The 18,498-nt window shown below is 45.0% G+C and overlaps 4 protein-coding genes across 6 annotated transcripts in view; 1 reads left to right on the plus strand and 3 right to left on the minus strand.

Annotated features, from left to right (window-relative positions):
- LOC120458090 (neurogenic protein mastermind) overlaps window positions 1-8,379 on the plus strand; it is a 68,005-nt gene extending 59,626 nt beyond the window's left edge. The window contains exons 5-14 of one of the 3 annotated variants that reach the window (XM_039645609.2): window positions 157-964; window positions 1,033-2,486; window positions 2,594-2,767; window positions 2,826-4,179; window positions 4,294-4,479; window positions 4,542-4,852; window positions 4,955-5,198; window positions 5,568-5,906; window positions 6,686-7,021; window positions 7,085-8,379. In XM_039645609.2, coding sequence (XP_039501543.1) covers window positions 157-964; window positions 1,033-2,486; window positions 2,594-2,767; window positions 2,826-4,179; window positions 4,294-4,479; window positions 4,542-4,852; window positions 4,955-5,198; window positions 5,568-5,906; window positions 6,686-7,021; window positions 7,085-7,116 — 5,238 coding nt within the window. In that variant the 3' untranslated portion in view covers window positions 7,117-8,379. Of the gene's footprint in view, window positions 1-156; window positions 965-1,032; window positions 2,487-2,593; window positions 2,768-2,825; window positions 4,180-4,293; window positions 4,480-4,541; window positions 4,853-4,918; window positions 5,199-5,567; window positions 5,907-6,685; window positions 7,022-7,084 lie in introns of all 3 variants that reach the window. The other 2 variants (XM_039645608.2, XM_039645610.2) reach the window with 2 other exon arrangements.
- A 130-nt stretch (window positions 8,380-8,509) lies between these two features.
- On the minus strand, window positions 8,510-12,404 carry LOC120458094 (borealin). The gene is made up of 2 exons (XM_039645622.2): window positions 12,144-12,404; window positions 8,510-12,080 (listed from the first exon to the last, which is right to left on the minus strand). The coding sequence occupies exons 1-2, from the start codon at window positions 12,397-12,399 to the stop codon at window positions 11,680-11,682; spliced, it is 657 nt and encodes a 218-aa protein (XP_039501556.1). The 5' UTR covers window positions 12,400-12,404; the 3' UTR covers window positions 8,510-11,679.
- A 610-nt stretch (window positions 12,405-13,014) lies between these two features.
- Window positions 13,015-14,785, minus strand: LOC120458092 (borealin). Its single transcript, XM_039645619.2, has 3 exons — window positions 14,282-14,785; window positions 13,446-13,848; window positions 13,015-13,377 (listed from the first exon to the last, which is right to left on the minus strand). Exons 1-3 carry the CDS (start codon window positions 14,631-14,633, stop codon window positions 13,179-13,181), a joined length of 954 nt encoding a protein of 317 aa, XP_039501553.1. The 5' UTR covers window positions 14,634-14,785; the 3' UTR covers window positions 13,015-13,178.
- A 1,146-nt stretch (window positions 14,786-15,931) lies between these two features.
- Window positions 15,932-16,787, minus strand: LOC120451681 (accessory gland protein Acp29AB). Its single transcript, XM_039635565.2, has one exon. The coding sequence runs from the start codon at window positions 16,725-16,727 to the stop codon at window positions 16,023-16,025; it is 705 nt and encodes a 234-aa protein (XP_039491499.1). The 5' UTR covers window positions 16,728-16,787; the 3' UTR covers window positions 15,932-16,022.
- Between the last annotated feature and the right edge of the window lie 1,711 nt (window positions 16,788-18,498).

The raw sequence follows: 18,498 nt of genomic DNA on the forward strand, positions 1-18,498 counted from the left end.
AGGCATATTTCCATTGCAACCTTTTGATTTTGTCTTCTGATCGCAGAGTTATCCTTTTTACCTACATCTTCAAGTACTTTTTATATATAGAGTTATTCAACATATTTGCAATCATTAGTGTTATAATATACTTTTTCAATATCCTATTCCTTTCAGTATCGTGAGATTTGTGACAAGGGCCAAAATCGTGATATATCCTCAACGTCGACGAACAACAACAACTCCACGACAACGACCAACAACAACACGAATAGCAACAATAACAACAACACCAGCAAACCACAAGCAACCTCAACACGCTGCACCCGCTGCGCCACGGACAACTGCTCGATCCATCCGGTGCAACAGGGCGAGGTCTCGTCGACGGAACCACCACTCGCGGAGCCATCACTACTGCTCGGCCAGGTGCCAGAGATATCGGCGTACTTTGAGGCACTCGAGCACTATATCAGCGGCGTCGGCTGGGTCCTGCTGCAGGTGAACGCCAACGGCATCATTGAGTCCTGCACGCAGAACATCCGCGACCTGATCGGCTATGAGAAGCAGGAGCTGTACCACCAGCCGCTCTACATGTACCTCTATTCGGGGGATCACGCCAAGCTAGAGCCGATCATCAACACCATGTACAACAATCCCAATGGCGGAAGTAACAACTCCGCCAATAATTCTGGCCCCGGCGGCACTTCTGCTGGCCCCTCGGCGGGCGTTTGGGGCGATCTCGAGGAGCTGAACAATGGCAATGCCTCACAGGGCTCCAATTCCAACGGAGCGAGCGGCTTGGGTGGAGCTGGTGGCGCTGCGGCGGGCAAGTCTAAGAGCAGCATCTCCACCAGGGTGCGCATGCTAGTCAAGGACACGCGCACGGCCACCCAAACGTCGTCCAACTGCGAGGAGAAGCCACTGAGGCAGGCCGGCCATCAGGACAAGTACGAGGAGGTGGTCCTTATAGCGGCACCCGTCAAGGGTGAGTATTTAATACTTGAATAATTAAAGTGATTGAAACCCTATTATATTAAACCATACTATTTTCAGACGATGCCGATGCCAGCAGCTCGGTGCTGTGCCTGATCACACGGCCGGAGGATGAGTCGCCCCTGGAGATCAACATTCAGCAGCACGTGCAGCAGCAGCCGATCGAGCAGATGACCTTCAAGCTGGACATCCACGGCAAAATACTCACCCTCGATCCCACGGCACTGCGGGAGCCGTTCAAGCAGCACCTGCAGACGTGGGTGGGCCGCCTGTGGCAGGATCTATGCCATCCGCACGACCTCTCCACCCTCAAGTCGCATCTGCGCGACATACAGGACTCGGCCAGCGCCAATTCGCCGGGTGCCGGAGCTGGCACCAGTGTGGTATCGCGTCCGTTTCGTTTACGATTGGGAGCACCGGATGTATACGTGCATGTGAAGGCAAACTCGAGACTGTTCCTCAACCAGACGCCTGGCGAGGGCGACTTCATAATGTCCGTACAGACGCTGCTCAACTCGGAGAACGACATGAACAGCAGCAACACTGGAGCGGGCAGTGGCGGATTGGGCTTGGGCCAACTGTGCGCCATGGCACCGAGTCCCTCGCTTGCCAGCTCACTGCTCAGCAGCCTGTCCATGGATGGTCTGCACGGTGGAACCGGTTCCGGATCCTCCTCCTCGCCAGCGGCCTCTGGCATGTTGCCCACCCATCTGCTGGGCGGACTGGTGGGCGGCGGTCAACAGGGCGGCGGCGGCAACAGCACACAGACAACAAGCGTGGGCGGACCGCTGATGAGTAGCGCCATTATCAACGGCACCGGACTGCAGCAGCAACAACAACAGCAGCAGCGATCCGGCGCCAGCTCATCGGCCAGCTCGTCGGCAAATGCGCTGGTCAACGCGTTTACCGCTTCGCCAGCGGCTGCGGAGCATAGCTTCTACGGAAGCGATACCTTCGAATTCGACATTGCAGCACATTCCTCCTCATTCGAATTGGATCCCAGTGGCGGTGTGGGAGCCTGGACGGATTCGCGTCCAAATTCGCGAGCCTCGGTGGCCACGCCCGTTAGCACGCCGCGCCCTCCGTCTGGACACGGATTTAGTCCGGCTGTTTGCGCATCGCCGGCCACGCCGTATCAGCTATCCTCGCACTCCGCCGCCAGCCTGCCCTCGCCGCAGTCGAATGCCAGTGCCGGCGGAGGCAACTACGGTGGCTTCAACTTCCACTCCTTCGAGGCGGGCGATGTGAAGCCCGAGAAGGATGTCCAGCAGCAGCAAAACCAGCAGCAGGCAAACAACAATAGCAGCAGCAGCAACCCACTATTGGGCGGCGGTTTGCCAAACGGCGTTGGTGGAATGCTGCTCTCCCAGCAGCAGCAACAACAGCAGCAGCAGACACCGCCCCAACAGCAGCAGCAACAGCAGCAACAGGAGTCCTCGGAGCGGTTGCGCCATTTGCTGACCAAGTCGCAGAGCATGGCCGGCGGTCTGGGAGGACTGGGCGACGATGAGAAGGTGAGTCCCACTACAAGATTTAGGTCAATAGCATGAAGTTGACTGAAACAGGTTTTGCACACAAAAATGTACGAATCTATACTAATGCAAGTATAATTATTTCGCAGTACTTCAAGACCGAGGGCAGCGAGGATGAGAAGCACGGCAGCGGTGGTTTCAAGATGGGTGGCCAGGCCGGAGGACTGGGAATGTTCGGACCCATGGGATCGATGGGGCGCGGTGTCGGCAACTCAAGTATGCTGCACAAGGCAGGCAATTCCCAGAACCCCATGCTGCTCAAGGTATGATTTTAATATTGCGAAAAGGAACTTCCCTCTCTGAATATAGATTTACTTGCAGCTTCTCAACGAGAAGTCCGAGGACGATGAGGGCAACGGATCGGGTGGTGGGCCAGGTTCAATGAACAACTCCCGGCAGAGCGAGCTGATGCGTCAGCTAAAGAATCCGGACGGTGGCAGTCACGGGATGCACCGTAACAGTGCCAGCGGCAACATGAGCACCGAGGACCTGAAGGCGATGCTCAAGATCCAAAGCGATCCATCGCTGAGCCGAAAGCGATCACTAAACGAGCCCGACGACGATCCCTCTGCCAAACGGTCGGAGGACAAGCCCAGCAAACTGTGCACGCAGAACAAGATGTTGGCCAAGCTGCTGCAGAATCCGCCAAAGATACCCAAAGCACCCAATCCCGAGCAGCCGCTGCAAGTGAAGACGCTGCCGGACATCACCAGCTCCACGGTGAGCAGCACGCTGGCCGCTCCGGGTAACCTCATTAGCGCTGGCAGCACCGGACCCAAAGCGGCAGCCAATCGCAACCGAAAGCAGCAACAACAGCAGCAGCAGCAACAGCAGCAACAACAGCAGCAGCAGCAACAGCAGCAGCAGCAACAGGTCGCCGGCATTCCTTCCCAGCAGCAACAACAGCAGCCAAACGATGTCTACCTCAGTCAGCAGCAGCAACAGCAACTCCAGCCGCCGCAGCTGGCCTTCCAGCACCAGCAACAGCAACTGGCGACCACAGCAACTACCTCAATTACCACAGCGGCCTCCACTTCGGCAGCAGCTGCGGCAGCGGCGGCCATTCTGGGCGAACGCGACTCGGAGCTGTCCAAGTTGCTGGACAGCGTAATGGAGTATTATCCAGATGATACACCCATCGTGACCAATGCCCCATCCGAGGCCTCGGCAATCAACGACATTCAAAAGTCGCTGATGCTGGACGTAGAGTCGGCGGCCTTTGGAAACGATCTAAACCAGCAGCTTATGATGAGCCAGCAGCAACAGCACCAGCAACAACAGCAGCAGCAACAACTGCTGGCGTTGCAGCTTGCCCAACAGCAGCAGCAACAGCGACAGCAGCATCTGCAGCAGCCCCCTGCCTATCCGGGCATGCTCAACATGCAACAGCAGCAACACCAACAGCAGCAGCAACAGCAAAACCAGCAGCACATCATGCAGCGCCTGGAAGCCATGCGCAATCAGGGCAACCAGGGTTTCCAGCGACCACCACCCATGTATTCCGCTCGCGGTCGTGGGCCCATGAATGCGGTGGCCACTCCGGGGGGCGTGGTGTTGCCTGCCCAGCAGCAGCTGCGCAACATGCGACAACAGCAGCAGTTGGCGGCGGCGCAGCAGAAGGAGCGTTTACTGCAGCAACAGCAGAAGCAGCAAATGCTCGTTCCCGAGAATGCCAGTGAGTATTAGAAAATGCTGCCTTTAATTTTAAGCTCGACTTACCACGTTTTAATAGAATCAGGGAGCCTGGTTTGAAATTGGATTATTAAGCATATTGTGTCTTTCCTTTTAGCTGGCATGAATGCGGGCTTGAACAACATTGGCTCGCTTCTCAACACGACGGTGGCCCCCAATGTGTCCCTGTCCCGCACGAACCTGCCCTCAGATGCCCAGCTCAGTCCAAACTTTGCTCAGACCCTGATGCAGCAGCAGCTCAGTCCCGGTCGCAGCGCGCCCTACAGCCCGCAGCCCAACCAAGGTATGCTGATGACTTTGTAAATGCAATAGCATTGATAACTGATGGTGAATTTGGATTTTCAGGCTATGCCCCTCAGTTTCCGCAACCTGGCCAACGTCTCTCCCCGCAGCAGCAGCAGCAGCTTAGCCAGCAGCAACAGAACAATGTCCAGCAGCAACAGTTGGCCTACCAGCAGCAACAGGTCGGCGACGGCGGACGTTCCAACACTCCGTTTGGCTCAAACTCGGGAATGCAGTCGCCGGGCATGCAGAACAGTCCGCAGCAGTGGGGAGCTGGCGGCGGAGGAGGCGGTGGACCCGGCGGTCCACTGCCGTCTGGCAATGCCGGAAGAACACTGCAGCAACACAACCCGATGCTCATTGCACAGCTGCAGGTGAGTGTCTGAGTATTGAACCAGCCAATGCGGATCCATTAACACCTTTCCATGGCCGCGCTGCAGGGCGTGAGTCCGTACAATGCGCGTCAATACCAACAGAACCAGAGACGCGGCCTCAATTCCCCAGGAGCAGTCGGACCCGGTGGCAATCCGGCGACTCTGCAGCGGCAGAACTCGTTCCAGGGACAAGGCGGTGGCGGAGCCACAACGCCCGATGGTTCCGGCGTGGGTTTCGGCGGTCCACAGTCCCCCTACGGCAGCAATGTCAATGTTTTCCAGCAGCAGCAGTTGCAGCGTCTGCAGCGACAGGGCAGCGTGCCACAGGCCACCCAGCATCTGCCAGGTAAGGAATGGAACGGGGCGCAATGCTGGATCCACCATTGAACTGAAAACTAGGCGTTTAGTTTGTTTATGGCGAGTAAAAGCGCATTTTAGGAGCAAGTAAGGGGGAGTACAATTAGGAAATCGAGATAAAAGTACCTATTACTGCCTTAAAGAACAAGTATGATAAACAAATGTAGTTGATATATCTCTTGTGATTTAAGCACCCCTTAATCCACATACTAAACATTAAACTACATACCTAGACAGCTTTACACACACTCACACATAACACACAACCACACACACACACACACACACACAGTTGATGACCTGAACTAGTTTTAATCAAAGCCAAACGAAACCAACCAAAACCGCTTAACCAAAACAGGCTCGCCACGCTTTGGCTCCTCACCGGGCAGCAGCAACAACACTGATAGTTCAGCTGCCGCCGGCAACCAGCAGCAGCAACAGCAGCAGCAGCAGCAACAACAGCAGCAGCAGCAGCATCAGCAGCAGCAGCAACAGCAGCAGCAGCAGCTGATGAACGGGCTGAGCATGTCGCCACATCCGCATCCGCACCCGGCGATGATGGGCGTGGGCGGCATGGGCAGCGGCGGTGGCAACGGCATCATTGGCCTTGGCGGCGGGGGCGGCAACTATGGGGCCACTCTTGGTGGCTACGGGCAGTCGCAGCAGGCGAATGATTTCTATGGTCGCGCCCAGACCGGTAAGCCTGTGTGCTCTTCTCTCACTCTCTGTCTCAAACTGAAACCATCATTTAAATATCTCACGCGATCGCTGTATAAATCACCCCGCCTTCAAATCTGTGTATATATACATATATATATATATATTTATAATATGGCTGTATAATCCATTGCCACGCATCGTAAAGCAATCCAAATTTTGGGAGCATTCTGTATATACGTATCAAAAATCTACATTTAAGCTGGAAAACACACACGTATCAACACCCCTAACCCACACATATGCGACTATATCTTTGTATAACTCTGTACGATCATTGTAATTAACCCAATATCCCCGCCCGATAAGTCAAGTTGGTTGTGCTGTACATAATATCTAGCATACATAGTTGCAGGCGCTGCACCCCCACAAAAACATTTGGTGTACCCAAAGTTCCCCTAAAATGTTTAGTTCTAAGAACACATTTCGCAAACCAAGACCAAACCAAAAAAACAAATATTTTATAAAAACTCTAGATTATCAAAAGCAATTTTCAAATTGGTCACTGCTGTAGGAGTTTAGTGCGTTTGTCGGTAATCACCTAGCAAAATTAATTCCCAAACCCAATTTTCAGTGTGCCTCAACCCTTGTGTTCTATGTTGTATTTCGTTGTGTATGTTTTGTGTTTGTTTTATGTTTTATGTTTAGAATTGAGCCAAAACCAATGTGACTAAACCTTACTCTATATTGTGGCTTGGAGCCCAGTGTGCTGGGTCATAGATCCCTCATCACTCAAGTGATTCCCTTTCAATCTTTCAGCTGGCGGTGGTGGCGGCGTAGCCGGTGGCAGTGCCAACTCCGAGTTCGTCAAGCAGGAGCTGCGCGCGGTGGTCAGTGTGCGGGCCCAGCAGGCGGCTGCGGCAGCCACCGGAGGAGCTGGAGGCGGAGGAGGAGGAGGAGGCGTGGCTCAACGGGGCCAGACGCCGCAGAGTCCGCTGCAGCAGGGCTCGGTGATCGGGAGCGGCGGCGGCATAGTGGGCGGGGTCAACAGTACAAACACCATGGGCAACGTCACGCCCACGGGCAGCGGCAATGTCAGCAACTCCATGCTCAACACGCCGCCAGACCCAACGCTGAGCTTCAGCTTCGAGACGCGTAAGTACCAGCACATATATATTCATTTCACTTATAATTAAAAAATTTATTATATTTGCACAGCGGACTTCTTCACCAGCAGCGCCACGAGGTGACCCTAAGGTGCCTACGTACAACCAAAACTTCTCTTGCGCACGCATTTATGGCTCTAGATACGAAAAAACAATAGGAAATCAACGGATGAATGGCGAAGCATGTACATCTAATTACAAATACTAGCAGCACTATTTAAAAAATATATACCTAAATATATTTATTTTATAATACTAGCAAATATTAATTTTAAAAAACAAAATGGGAACCTCGTCTTAAAGAAATCGTGAAAACATAAATACCAGACACAAGCTCTAGTTAAATATTTTCAAAATCGCATAATAACTTCAAGAGAAGATGCAAACAAGATATAAGGAATGCATATTTATTACGTTTAAAGATAAAGCCTAGTACTAAGAGCTATATATACAATAGACAGAAATCAGAAACAAAGCAAAAACATAAATAATTATGCGTTAAGTGCTGGCCGTTTCGAGGTGTTGTTAAATTGATATATGTATATTTAAAGAGAATTAACATTAATCTTGTATAACATTTGGTGAGGCGTTGGCAACGGCAGCAGTTGGCTAAGCTTTAGATATAACGACAAGCGATAATATAATGTATACAATTGGATGGGAATGCATGTAACATGTAACACACAAAAACACAAACTTGCTGTACATTTAAAAGTAGTGTTGAATTTTTTCAGTGTGATAATTTGTTGAATTTTATGTACTAAATGTTGCTAATTTGTTGCTGCAAAAGCATGAGGACCTCGACATCCAAAGGCTTTGCTTTATGTATACCTTCTAAACCTTTTCAATCATTTTCAAAGATTTATTTTCATTTGACCAATCAGACCCAAAATCAGACCCTTTACTGTAAATATTTTCACTGAATAACTTTTCTAAGTTGAGCCGCCTTTAATTTTAGATTGTAATTTAGTTAATGCTCGTTTAAATTTATTGTAATTATGTTTAAATACTTTTATATCAAAGCGAGAAAGCAAAGCGCGCAAAGCAAAATTGGCGTTGCAATTTCATGTGAAGGCTATTTTACAGGTTTTGTTTAAACTAATATGTAATTTTAACCATTTTTATATTACCTATTATCTATTACACATTAAATATACGAAATTGGCATGTATGATTCAAAACACTTTCAATTAACATTTTGCAAGCTAGAGCTAGGCAAAAACGTTTCACGTTTTCTATTATGTAATTTTTTATTGATTTTTGATTTTGTTTAAATCTTTAAGTCTATTAAGTTGGGTTCAATCGTTAAAAATATTATTTTAAAAAAGAAACGATACAAATGCTATACAAATATTATTGATATAAAATGTAGTTTATAATTTTATTAAAATACTGTTTAAACTGCAAAGCCCTAAATAAAAATTTATATACAATATTTTAAAAAATTGCATGTTTTCTTTATTTATTAAAAATCTTAATTTTTAACAAATTTTTACACTGAAATTGGGACTTGAAAACAACGACAACCAACACGAATAAATGGAGTAAATAATAAAGGGAAACGGAAAACGGCGATATTAAAACTTGGGAAAATAGAAATACCTCTCGTTAAGTTCAAAAGCGTATGAATAAATACAAATTTATAAAAAATATTAAACATAACCAAAAATTCATGAATATATATTAAGACGACTATGGTAAATTGTAAATAGATTGCAAATGGTTCAGATAAAATTACTTCAACATCTATTAAAGAACAGATTTCTAGACGCTGCTAGCTAAATTATAATTGTCACACTTAAAGTTAGCTTAGGACGAGATTTTCTTTAAGAGGCTACATTTAATGGAATTAAATTAAAAATTATAAAACACAAAAATTCAAGGATGGTGGCCAATTTTCGGCCCCCGGCTCTCCCCATAGTTTTTATACTGACAAAACCTCAGACCAGGAAAGTATAAGTATGACAAATGAATATACACAAGTATACTGCATTTAGCATTATATATACACTATATTAATAGTTTTAATGCCAGTTATTCAGATATACCGATTCATAAATATATATATACGAGTATATATTTATACGGGGTAAGGATATAGCAAATTTCACACACAGCAACACAAAAAGTACATATAAAGTGCATTAATGAATTTAAGCATTTAATGAAAATTAATTAATTTATAAGCATAAACAAATATTGGGTTTATTTCGTATATATATTTAAAATAAACAAATATTTACAAATGGTATAAACTTCATGGAGTATACTAGAAATTAACTAAGTACTACACATAAAGCTAACTAACCTAAATGCAAATAATATTTACGTGAGTGCAAAGCGGAGTTAGTTTTGATAAGCATACCTACTACCTACTACCTACTAATGTGCATATATGTATGATTTGGTAAGTTGTTCTGTTATCACGCACGTTTAACCGATCCAGTTGCGCATACATTTTTGTACATACAAGCATCTTAGAATTTTATAAAAAAAATGTAATCTAGTTTTTTACCAGCTGTCGGTCTAAGCTTTTTTCGAATTGCAGATACAAATTGGTTTCGCTGGACAAATTCGATGTAAAAGTTGATTTTACACTCCGAATCTGCCTAGCGGATGTCCCTAAGTGAAAAGTACTTATTTCTTCTGTACAGTATCAGTCATAATTGAATTTCATTTGTATGCAACCTAGTACCATAAAATTTGTACCAAATCACACACTGACGATTTAAGATATTAGCCGAGAATGGAGATGGAATGAGATTGAGAATAAGAATTACAAAACAAATAATGCAACGCCCTGTACCCGTGCATAAAGCCTACAAAGATTTGTTAAACTTGATATTACAAATAAAAAAAATACTATTTACTAAATACAAAATACAAAAGATGCCCTGAACCGCAATGAGTAGTGCCCAAACATAAGAATAACGAAATACAAACCTAATATATAAACTAGCATTTAACGGTTATAACGAATTCTAAAACAACAGCCTCAAAGAAAATAGTTTTTAAACAAAATAGCGAAAATAGCACAATTTTGTAAACCACAAAAACCAAAAAAAAAAAACAAAAACGAGTAGAAATTTGTACGAACGCAAAAAACTTGTAGAACAGAACCGAGAGCAATATAACTACAAATTTCACGCAGATCACGCAGCACAACTACTCAATATTTAAATTAACTTCTCTTCAGTCTATGCAAAAAATAAAAACAATAGTGGAACAAGAATATCGGTTTGATGGAGGAAGGCATCGTTGATTGGCTGTGTTACCAAATGGAAAAAAAGTTGAAAGACCGAAAAACGTACGACGAAATAGGCCTAAACAATGTGCAAAATTTGGAACTGGAAAGCATTTTCAAAAGTAGCAAACGAGTTTGAAAACTCCGAGTTGGTCGGGTTTAGCGTAGTTAGAGGCTTAGGAATACCGAAACCGATATTTAATTACATAGGTTGGTTTTGCCACGTATATAGGAGTTTGGATTAATGCTGAATTTACGGAAGGGGATCAGATCTTTAAGAGCAGGCAACTTCAGTTCAAAATGTCACATATGCATCTAATTTTGTTCACTCATCAACGATTATTTAGCGCTTTGATGAACATATTATTGGTATTTGCGTATGCTATAATATGCTATAATACGTGATTTGGAGGGAAGACTGTACTGATAAGAACGACAAATTGTTTCAAGATTATCATGAGCATTTTGATTAGATTATACTCGTTTATTGCTGGTTTTGAGTGCGACTGTTCATCGCACTACCCTTTTGTTTAATTTTATTGAAATCGTTTTACAAAAACCCTATCAAACCCTATCCATACAAACATACTGAATGTTACAAATCTGAGTGTTATGTTGTTGTCATCTGTCACTGTTTACACGTATCGATTGATTGTCCACATATATGTTGTCTTTGTCTCTAAAAACTCGTATTGAATAATTCATTAAAAACAAGCGTATTTTAAGTCTCTATATATGTACCTTTTGCTATGTATTGTATTTTTATGTATCTGTAACTATATAAACGCGTTCGACACGCCCACTCCCACTCACATCCACACTCAAATGGAAAACCCGAAAACAAATGCTAAATTTAACACTATAAACACTAAAAATTAATGATAATTTTTAGTAACTAAATCTGTATATGTGTAAATGTAACGTTTGTCTAAGGATTCACGCAGTTGAAAGTGAAGATTAAAGGTTAGGAAACCAAATAAAGTTACAATTCAATTTTCTTTTGATAGAAAACACAATACACTTTAATTTAACTAAGTACTTACAAGCATAATTGAGAATGTTCACCCACAGACACATATAACACACACACACATGCAACACAATAGAAAAATGTTTAAACAATTAAATTTAAAGTTAGTGGAGACGGAATTCTGTACGCTATGTTTGTACTTACAAATCGATATATATATATATATATACATAAAAGTAATTAAATTTATTAATTAATTATACAACAAGAAGCAAGCAAAATGCAGCAAACAGCAACAAGAACAACAGACACGTTCACTTAATGTTTAACAACTGAACAAAAACATTGAAAATGAGAAAATGAAAAAGACTAAATAAAATATTAAAGAAGTAAGCGTAAAAGTACGTCATCTAGATCTTTCTTCCGATAGCCATTATGGTTTCGATTTGCCCAGCTTGTTGGCCATGTCCACGATCAAGCCGAGATTGGCATTGAGAGTCTTCACCTGGTTGAGGGTGTTCTCGTCCAGCTGCATCAGTACCTCCCGCTTCACGGTGTTGATCTTGTGCGGCTTGACGGTGATCATGCCGCCCTTGGTGGGAATGTGCACGTCCGCATAGCGATCCGGTCGCATCTGGATGGCCAGCGGGCTTCCCGCCTTCGAGAGCACCATCTCTCCGGCGCGGGGCCATCGCACAAAACTCATGGTGTCGCCTCCCACAGCCCTGTCCGCCGACTGTGCCTGCATCCTCGATGGCTGGGCATTCTGCGGAGTCCGAGTTCGACCACGTTGATGGCTGATGGACTGACTCCGAGTTGTTGGCGGTTTGGGAGCTGTGTAGTAGAAATCAGAAAAGTAACATCTATAACATTGGATTGCCATATTTAATATGTCACCTGGCCACTGATGTTCGGCGAAGGTCTTAATCCTGAGAGCCAAGAACTCTGACATATTCATTTGCAGCAGCCTCTTCTCAGTCCTTCCACGTAACACCTTTATTTGGTTGTCCACCTCCTGCTGGTAGCGCTTGCCTATCTCATCGATCTTCTCTAGTGCCGAATCCATCTTGATCTCGGCCAGACGCACTTTCTCCTCGCGATCGGCCAACTGGCGCTGAGCCTGACGACGTGCTGAAATCTTGGTGCGAGGCATATTTCTCACGATCTAAATGTTCCTGTCAACTAATCACCCAAAGGTAACAAAGTCAAAGGGCTCTTTGGTAAATAAGCGATTCAAAACTATATTTACATATACATATGAACTTGCGAAACTACATTTTAAACATTTTACAAAACTTGCTACGTTCTGGAGGCGTGATAACCTAACGCGGTTTTACGATTGGTTCTTTTGGATTTGGTTGTTGCTAATAAGTAAATTTAAGCTTAAAAAATTAATGAAGATTGAAAAATGCAGACCACAGCACTCACATTGTATCAAGAAGGTTTTTAAAGGGAGCTTTCTTTGCCATATCCGTTAAATTCGACCGTTCATCTGCAGCAATCGCCGTATCCATAAAATCCGACCATTTCATCTGCAGCAATCGCACATCAGTTGTGGCTTGAATCAAAGCCAATTGGTTGTCCACGTTCCGCTTGAACAATTTGGCCATCTCATCGACTTTATCCATTGAAGATCTTAATTGGATGCACACTTTCTCCTCTCCTTCGATTCTACGTCGTCTTGCTTGAAGGCGAGTGACAATCATTGAACGTTCCATTTTTTTGGTTAAGCATGTATTTAAAACATTACATTTAAAACGCCGTACACTTGGATATGAACATGTAATATTGAAACTTATGTAAATACGATAGATTTATATAAATGAAGGCAAAATACTTGAACTAAATGAGTAAAATGAAAACTGAACTTAAACAAAACGTACTAAAATATATGATATAGCATTATATCTAGAAAAGCGTTTGAAATGACAGCTACTTGAACACCGCCTGGCTGGCCTTATTAACAATCATCTGCAAGTTCTCGTGCAGCGTTTTGATCTGGTTCAGGGTGTCCTCGTCCAGGTTCTCCAACAGATTTGACTCCACCTCGTCGGCCTCCAGTTTTTTGGGCCGCAAGCTAAGAACTCCGTTCCGTATGGGTATGTTCACATTGGCGAACTTGTCTGGCATTCTATTGTGTGGGTGGGTATGTATGGTTTTAACACATTGGTATCGACACTATAGATGATGATAACTTACACTTGAGCCACCATGGGGCTGCCGTACTTGGAGAGGGCCACCTCGCCGGGCTTCGGGTAGCGCAGGAACGCCATCGGCGGTGTGGTTGGCGATCCGGAGCGCATTTGTTTCTGCACCAGAGGAGTGCGATCGGCACTGAAGGCCTTCGTACGCGAGGCCATTGGTGTGCGCAACTTGCTGCGCGAATTGCGGCTGGAGTTGCTCGATATAGACGGCGGTTTGGCCGAGTGCAATATGTTCAGATCCCCGCAGGCGGAACGACTACGGCGGGCACGACGGGCCCTCGCCGAATGCAGTGGTCCGGGAGTTCGCATCGCCTTCGTGGAGCGCAGCAGGGAGCCAGTGTGGGCGGCCAGGATGCTTCCGCCGCTGGCACCGATGCTGCTGTCCTCTGTAAGGTAGCCTAGATACAGTGACCGGCACAGGATGTGGACGTGGATGTGGGGTATGCATTTTGAGTGCATGGAAATGTGCGGTGCGGAGTTAGAAAGCAAAGTTGAGTTAGTCACATAGCCGTACACCAGTTAGATTCAAATTAAAAGTGAAAATGGCAACCAGAGGCATGATGGCTTCGGAGACCGAAGATTGAGTTACGTTGGACTAAAATAAGTTGCTTATACTTCTAGCACCTATTTGTGGTTGTAATGAAGTACGCATGAAAAACAGAAACCTTAACTTAATCGGAAGAACCAAGCGGATAACTTTGACATCTCCAAGAGACTGTATCATCTTCAAGGAGTTGCTTGCTTGCATGCTAAACCGGAATTCCTTTGGAATGCTGGTGTTGCAATCCCTGCCAGGTAATGCCATATATAAGCCTCGTGGGGCGGACATACCTTCGTCATTGCGACTGCCGGTGGCGGAGGGGGCGTGGCCCTCGGTGACGCTGCCACTCATGGACATGGAGGCGAGCAGCTGCGTCTGATCGCTGGCCTTGAAGTCGCTGAAGCGGTCCAGCTCCTCGAAGAGGCGCAGCACCTCGGGCATCTTGAGGTTGGCCAGCTCCTTCTGCACCTGGCCCAGCAGGGTCTTCACCTGGTGGTCCACGGCGGAGAGGAACTTCGTCTCCAGCGAATCGATGCTGATCAGGCGGGAATCCATTTTCAGCTCGTACAGGCGCACCTTCTCCTCGCGATTGGCCACCTCGCGGTTGCGTTTGGAGTTCTTTGGTATCTTGGTGCGCGGCATGCTGGCGGCGGCCTTTGATTATTTGTCGTTTCTTGTTAAAACTGCTGGGCTCTTTGAAGGAGTAACTATTTTCGTAGCAAGCGTCGTCTTTTTCGATGTTTCTTGTTTGTCCGCTAAAATTCAAGCGTCATCGAACAGTGTTGCCAGATGGCTGCACACCGACCCATCGACTTCTCGACCGATTAAAAATACTAAAATATATTATGAACGTGTAAACTGGTAACACTAATGCGCGGTAAATTCAATTAAGTTAATTTCAACTCTAGTCACACCAAAAGAAAAAGTAGAATGATCTTTTATCTGTAGCCCAAAGAGCGCAAAACCGATTAGCTTAAGTTCTATTAACTTAAAAATCGAATTCCCTCGATTCTGGCTAGTTCTGCAACTATTTTTGCTCAACGAACTAGTTCCCTTTGTCGTAGAGATCAAATAGTCAATCGATTTTTAAAACTAAATGTTTTAGTAGTTGTAAATAATATACGTTTTGAGTTTAATAAAAATAAGATACATACCTAATATATATAATAATATATATCTAATTATCAAATGCTTACACCGCTTTTATTTTAAACTCTTTTATGACCACTAGATTATTATTATTTAGGAAACCTACAGCAGCCAAGTATGTGTGTATCTTGTTTAAATATAAAGAAGTGAATATTAATATACTAGAACAAAATTAAAGTTCCTAAAGTGTACAATGATCTAAGTGCGTTCTGCGTAGGTATCTGAAGTGAGTAGCCCCAAAAATGGGAGCCGCAATCCTATTAGTCCGCTTTCGAACCTCGCACTGGTCATAAATTGCGCTCTGCTCCACATTGTTGGATGTTTGCTATCTGTCTCTGCTAGTTGCACTTTGGCTGCCACAATGCCAGGATTCTAATAAGCGTGGGTGGCGATGGGTGGCGATGGGTGTGCGAGTGGCCCACAAATCAAAAGCATTTTTGTCACCATTTGGGTGGCTTCCTTGGGCGTGGCACTTGCCGCTCTCACTTCTGCACCGAACGTGAACACATCATGTGTAAGGCATTTGAAAATAATACGCACCGCTTTTTCTGCACTTGATGGTTGGCTACAAACGAAAACCCATTTGAATATTCGAATGGGCCTGGTTTTAGGTTTATGACGGACATATGTCTTGTACTCAAGGGGAAATATTACGATTTCCATTACTCAAACCTCAATGATCGCTTTGCAAGTGGATAAAGTTTGCCTTTGTGCGTTTTCAATGTCGATATCAATCATATCATGTCCCCCAATCAAAATAAAGTTGCGTAGTAAAATAAAGTAGACAAAGGTAACATTGATATAACTTTATTAAAAGCTGGCGGCAAATTGCAATGACGCGGATTGAAAGTAACTTGCTTAATTTTTTTGAATGCACACTCTTCACACCCACTGCTCGGCTTGGCATATGAAAGAAAACTTTCTGAAACAATCTGGAGTGTGCATTTTATAGCCGTACACAGTAACACACTCATTATTACCAACCTTTTCAGTTTTTTCATCGTTCCAATCAAAGAACGGTGGCTCTTTGCCAGTGAGTGATGAAGTGTACCGGCCTTTCTTAAATGCATTACTAATATCTATCCAATAAGCACCGGGCGGTGATCTTTTGAATACCTCCTTCAGCTCCTTCCCATCGTAGATGGTGGCTAAGTGACCGCCCTTTCGACGGCAGGTGTTGAAAGCAGAAAACCAATTCTGTGTGTCCACGTTCTCAAAGTAAAAGTATCTTTTGCCAATTTTTTGAAAATTCTGCGGGATGATCCTAAGCGAGGTTCGTAGTTTCTCCAGAGTCTCCTCGCTCTGGTTTGCCACTGTGGTCTGCAGCTCCTGCAGTTCGAGTCTCATCTTCTGTTGCAAGACCATCAATCGTCCTTCTATCGTTTTTTCGATACTCGCCATTTTCTCTTGTATTTCATTTTCCTTCACGGCATTGTGTGCGAACCATTGTTGCTGATATAAAGCCACTTGATCAATTAACAGCGGATTGGTCGATACAGTCCGGCTTTGCGGAGTGTTCGTCTTGTTGGCAAGAACCTCCCAAAAAGTCCAGGCGAGAATGGCGTATGAAAAGTAATACCTGAACATATTACTATGTATAACCTGTTGGTTCCAGTCTTCAAAGCAGACTGTTTCTGAAAATTGTGGGTCACACCCTTAACGAAATAACAATCCGCAACTAAAGGCATTTTAAAGCGTTTAAACCTATTAACAACTTCGGCCAAATAGGTTATTGGTTCTAAAAAAAGGTGTAAATAATCTATTAATATAATTTATACCATACCAATTAGAAACTCCTTTCTTGACATCATATTTAGTATTGATTTTGTTATCTGCATGCCAATCGCTTTCCGATGATAGTCGCATAATTTTGGCATTTTGTTAATTAAGTTGATGGGCTAAAAGTTTTAATTGGCATGATGCTCGTGCTCGCCTAAAGCCGCAAAGTGGATGAACGTAAAGGATGGTGGGGTCCGCCAAACTGCATTCCCAATCGATGGCTGCGTTAATATCACGCGGAAAAGGGATATATCCGAGGCATTCATCCAGACATCTATCTATCTATCCATCCATCTATCCATCCATCCATCCGAGAGCAGATAGCAGATATTTCAGCAGCAGCAACGACAACGAAACTCAATTTGCGCCGGCCAAACGATGCGTTGAGCATATAAAATGCAAAGCGGAAGCAACGTTCATGGATAGATTACACAACTACTTACAAATGTGCGTTTCAGCCACCAACCACCAACCACCCACCACCCACCGCCCACAGCCACCCACAGGCAGCCGTATTTCCCATTTCCAGCGCTTTTCCTGCGTGTCTGCAACTGTTGCATATTGCAGTGCGTGCGCTGCCTTTATTGTCCCGATGTTAATGGAAACACCTGCTGGCGGCGGAGAAGTCAACCCCGCACTCCGTGGAAGAGTGCCAGTCATCGTCAGGGGAATCTGGCCGGGATTGCGGGGTGGAGCTGGCTGTGGAGCTGGTTGTGGAGATGGTTGTGAAGGTAGTTGCACCACTGGTGGCCCTTAAGCTGCGTCATCATCTCCACGCCGGATGACAGCAGACGGACCGAGAACGGCATCTTTTGGGAACGCTTTCAGGTAATGCCGGCGAGAGATCCATTTCACAAAGTGCAGCCAGTAAAAGTGTTTCTGTGTCAGCTGTTGATGGTGCCCAGATGCCCAGCTAATGTCAACGTGTCACGAGGGACACATATTATAATTATGTTGAATTCCGATAGGGCGTTCATATGATTGGTCTATGTACGTTATATAGCTGTTTGTACAGCATTTTAGCCTAGAAGCTCTATAGCAATCCTAAATCTAGAAATATATATCTATATTTAAGATTCAAGCCTTATAAAATCTAATTGGCTTTAATTTGTAAGCCGTTTTTCAAGGTTTTGCTTAGAACAGCTATCACATATTTACAATGTAAGCTGTCTAAAAGTATGCAGTGCATTACAGAAAGTTCATCGACGTTCCGTTTTGAAAATATTTTGTAATACACCTAATAAAAACCTTTTAAAAAAATGAATCCAAGGTAAATTCTGGAGCTGCAACTACCCTACAAAAAAAAAAAACCAAGGCAATCGTTACGAGTTTATGGCCCACCGAAATACTTCCAACCCTCCAGCTTAATGAGCTCCGGGCCTCGGGGGAGCGGTTCAATTGAATTGTGTGCCGTAAGTTGGACAAACCCAATTAAAATTTTGACTGTCCGTTTTTGTGGCGATAAAGAAAGAATAGGGCTACCCACCCCATTTACCACCCACCTTGGCACAGGTGTTGCACTCGTTGCCACTCGTTCCCGGCACTCGAAAGTGCACTTTGCACTCACTTCAAATTCACT

This window comes from Drosophila santomea, chromosome 2L (genome assembly GCF_016746245.2).
Source record: "Drosophila santomea strain STO CAGO 1482 chromosome 2L, Prin_Dsan_1.1, whole genome shotgun sequence".
NCBI classification, from domain to species: Eukaryota; Metazoa; Arthropoda; class Insecta; order Diptera; family Drosophilidae; genus Drosophila; species Drosophila santomea.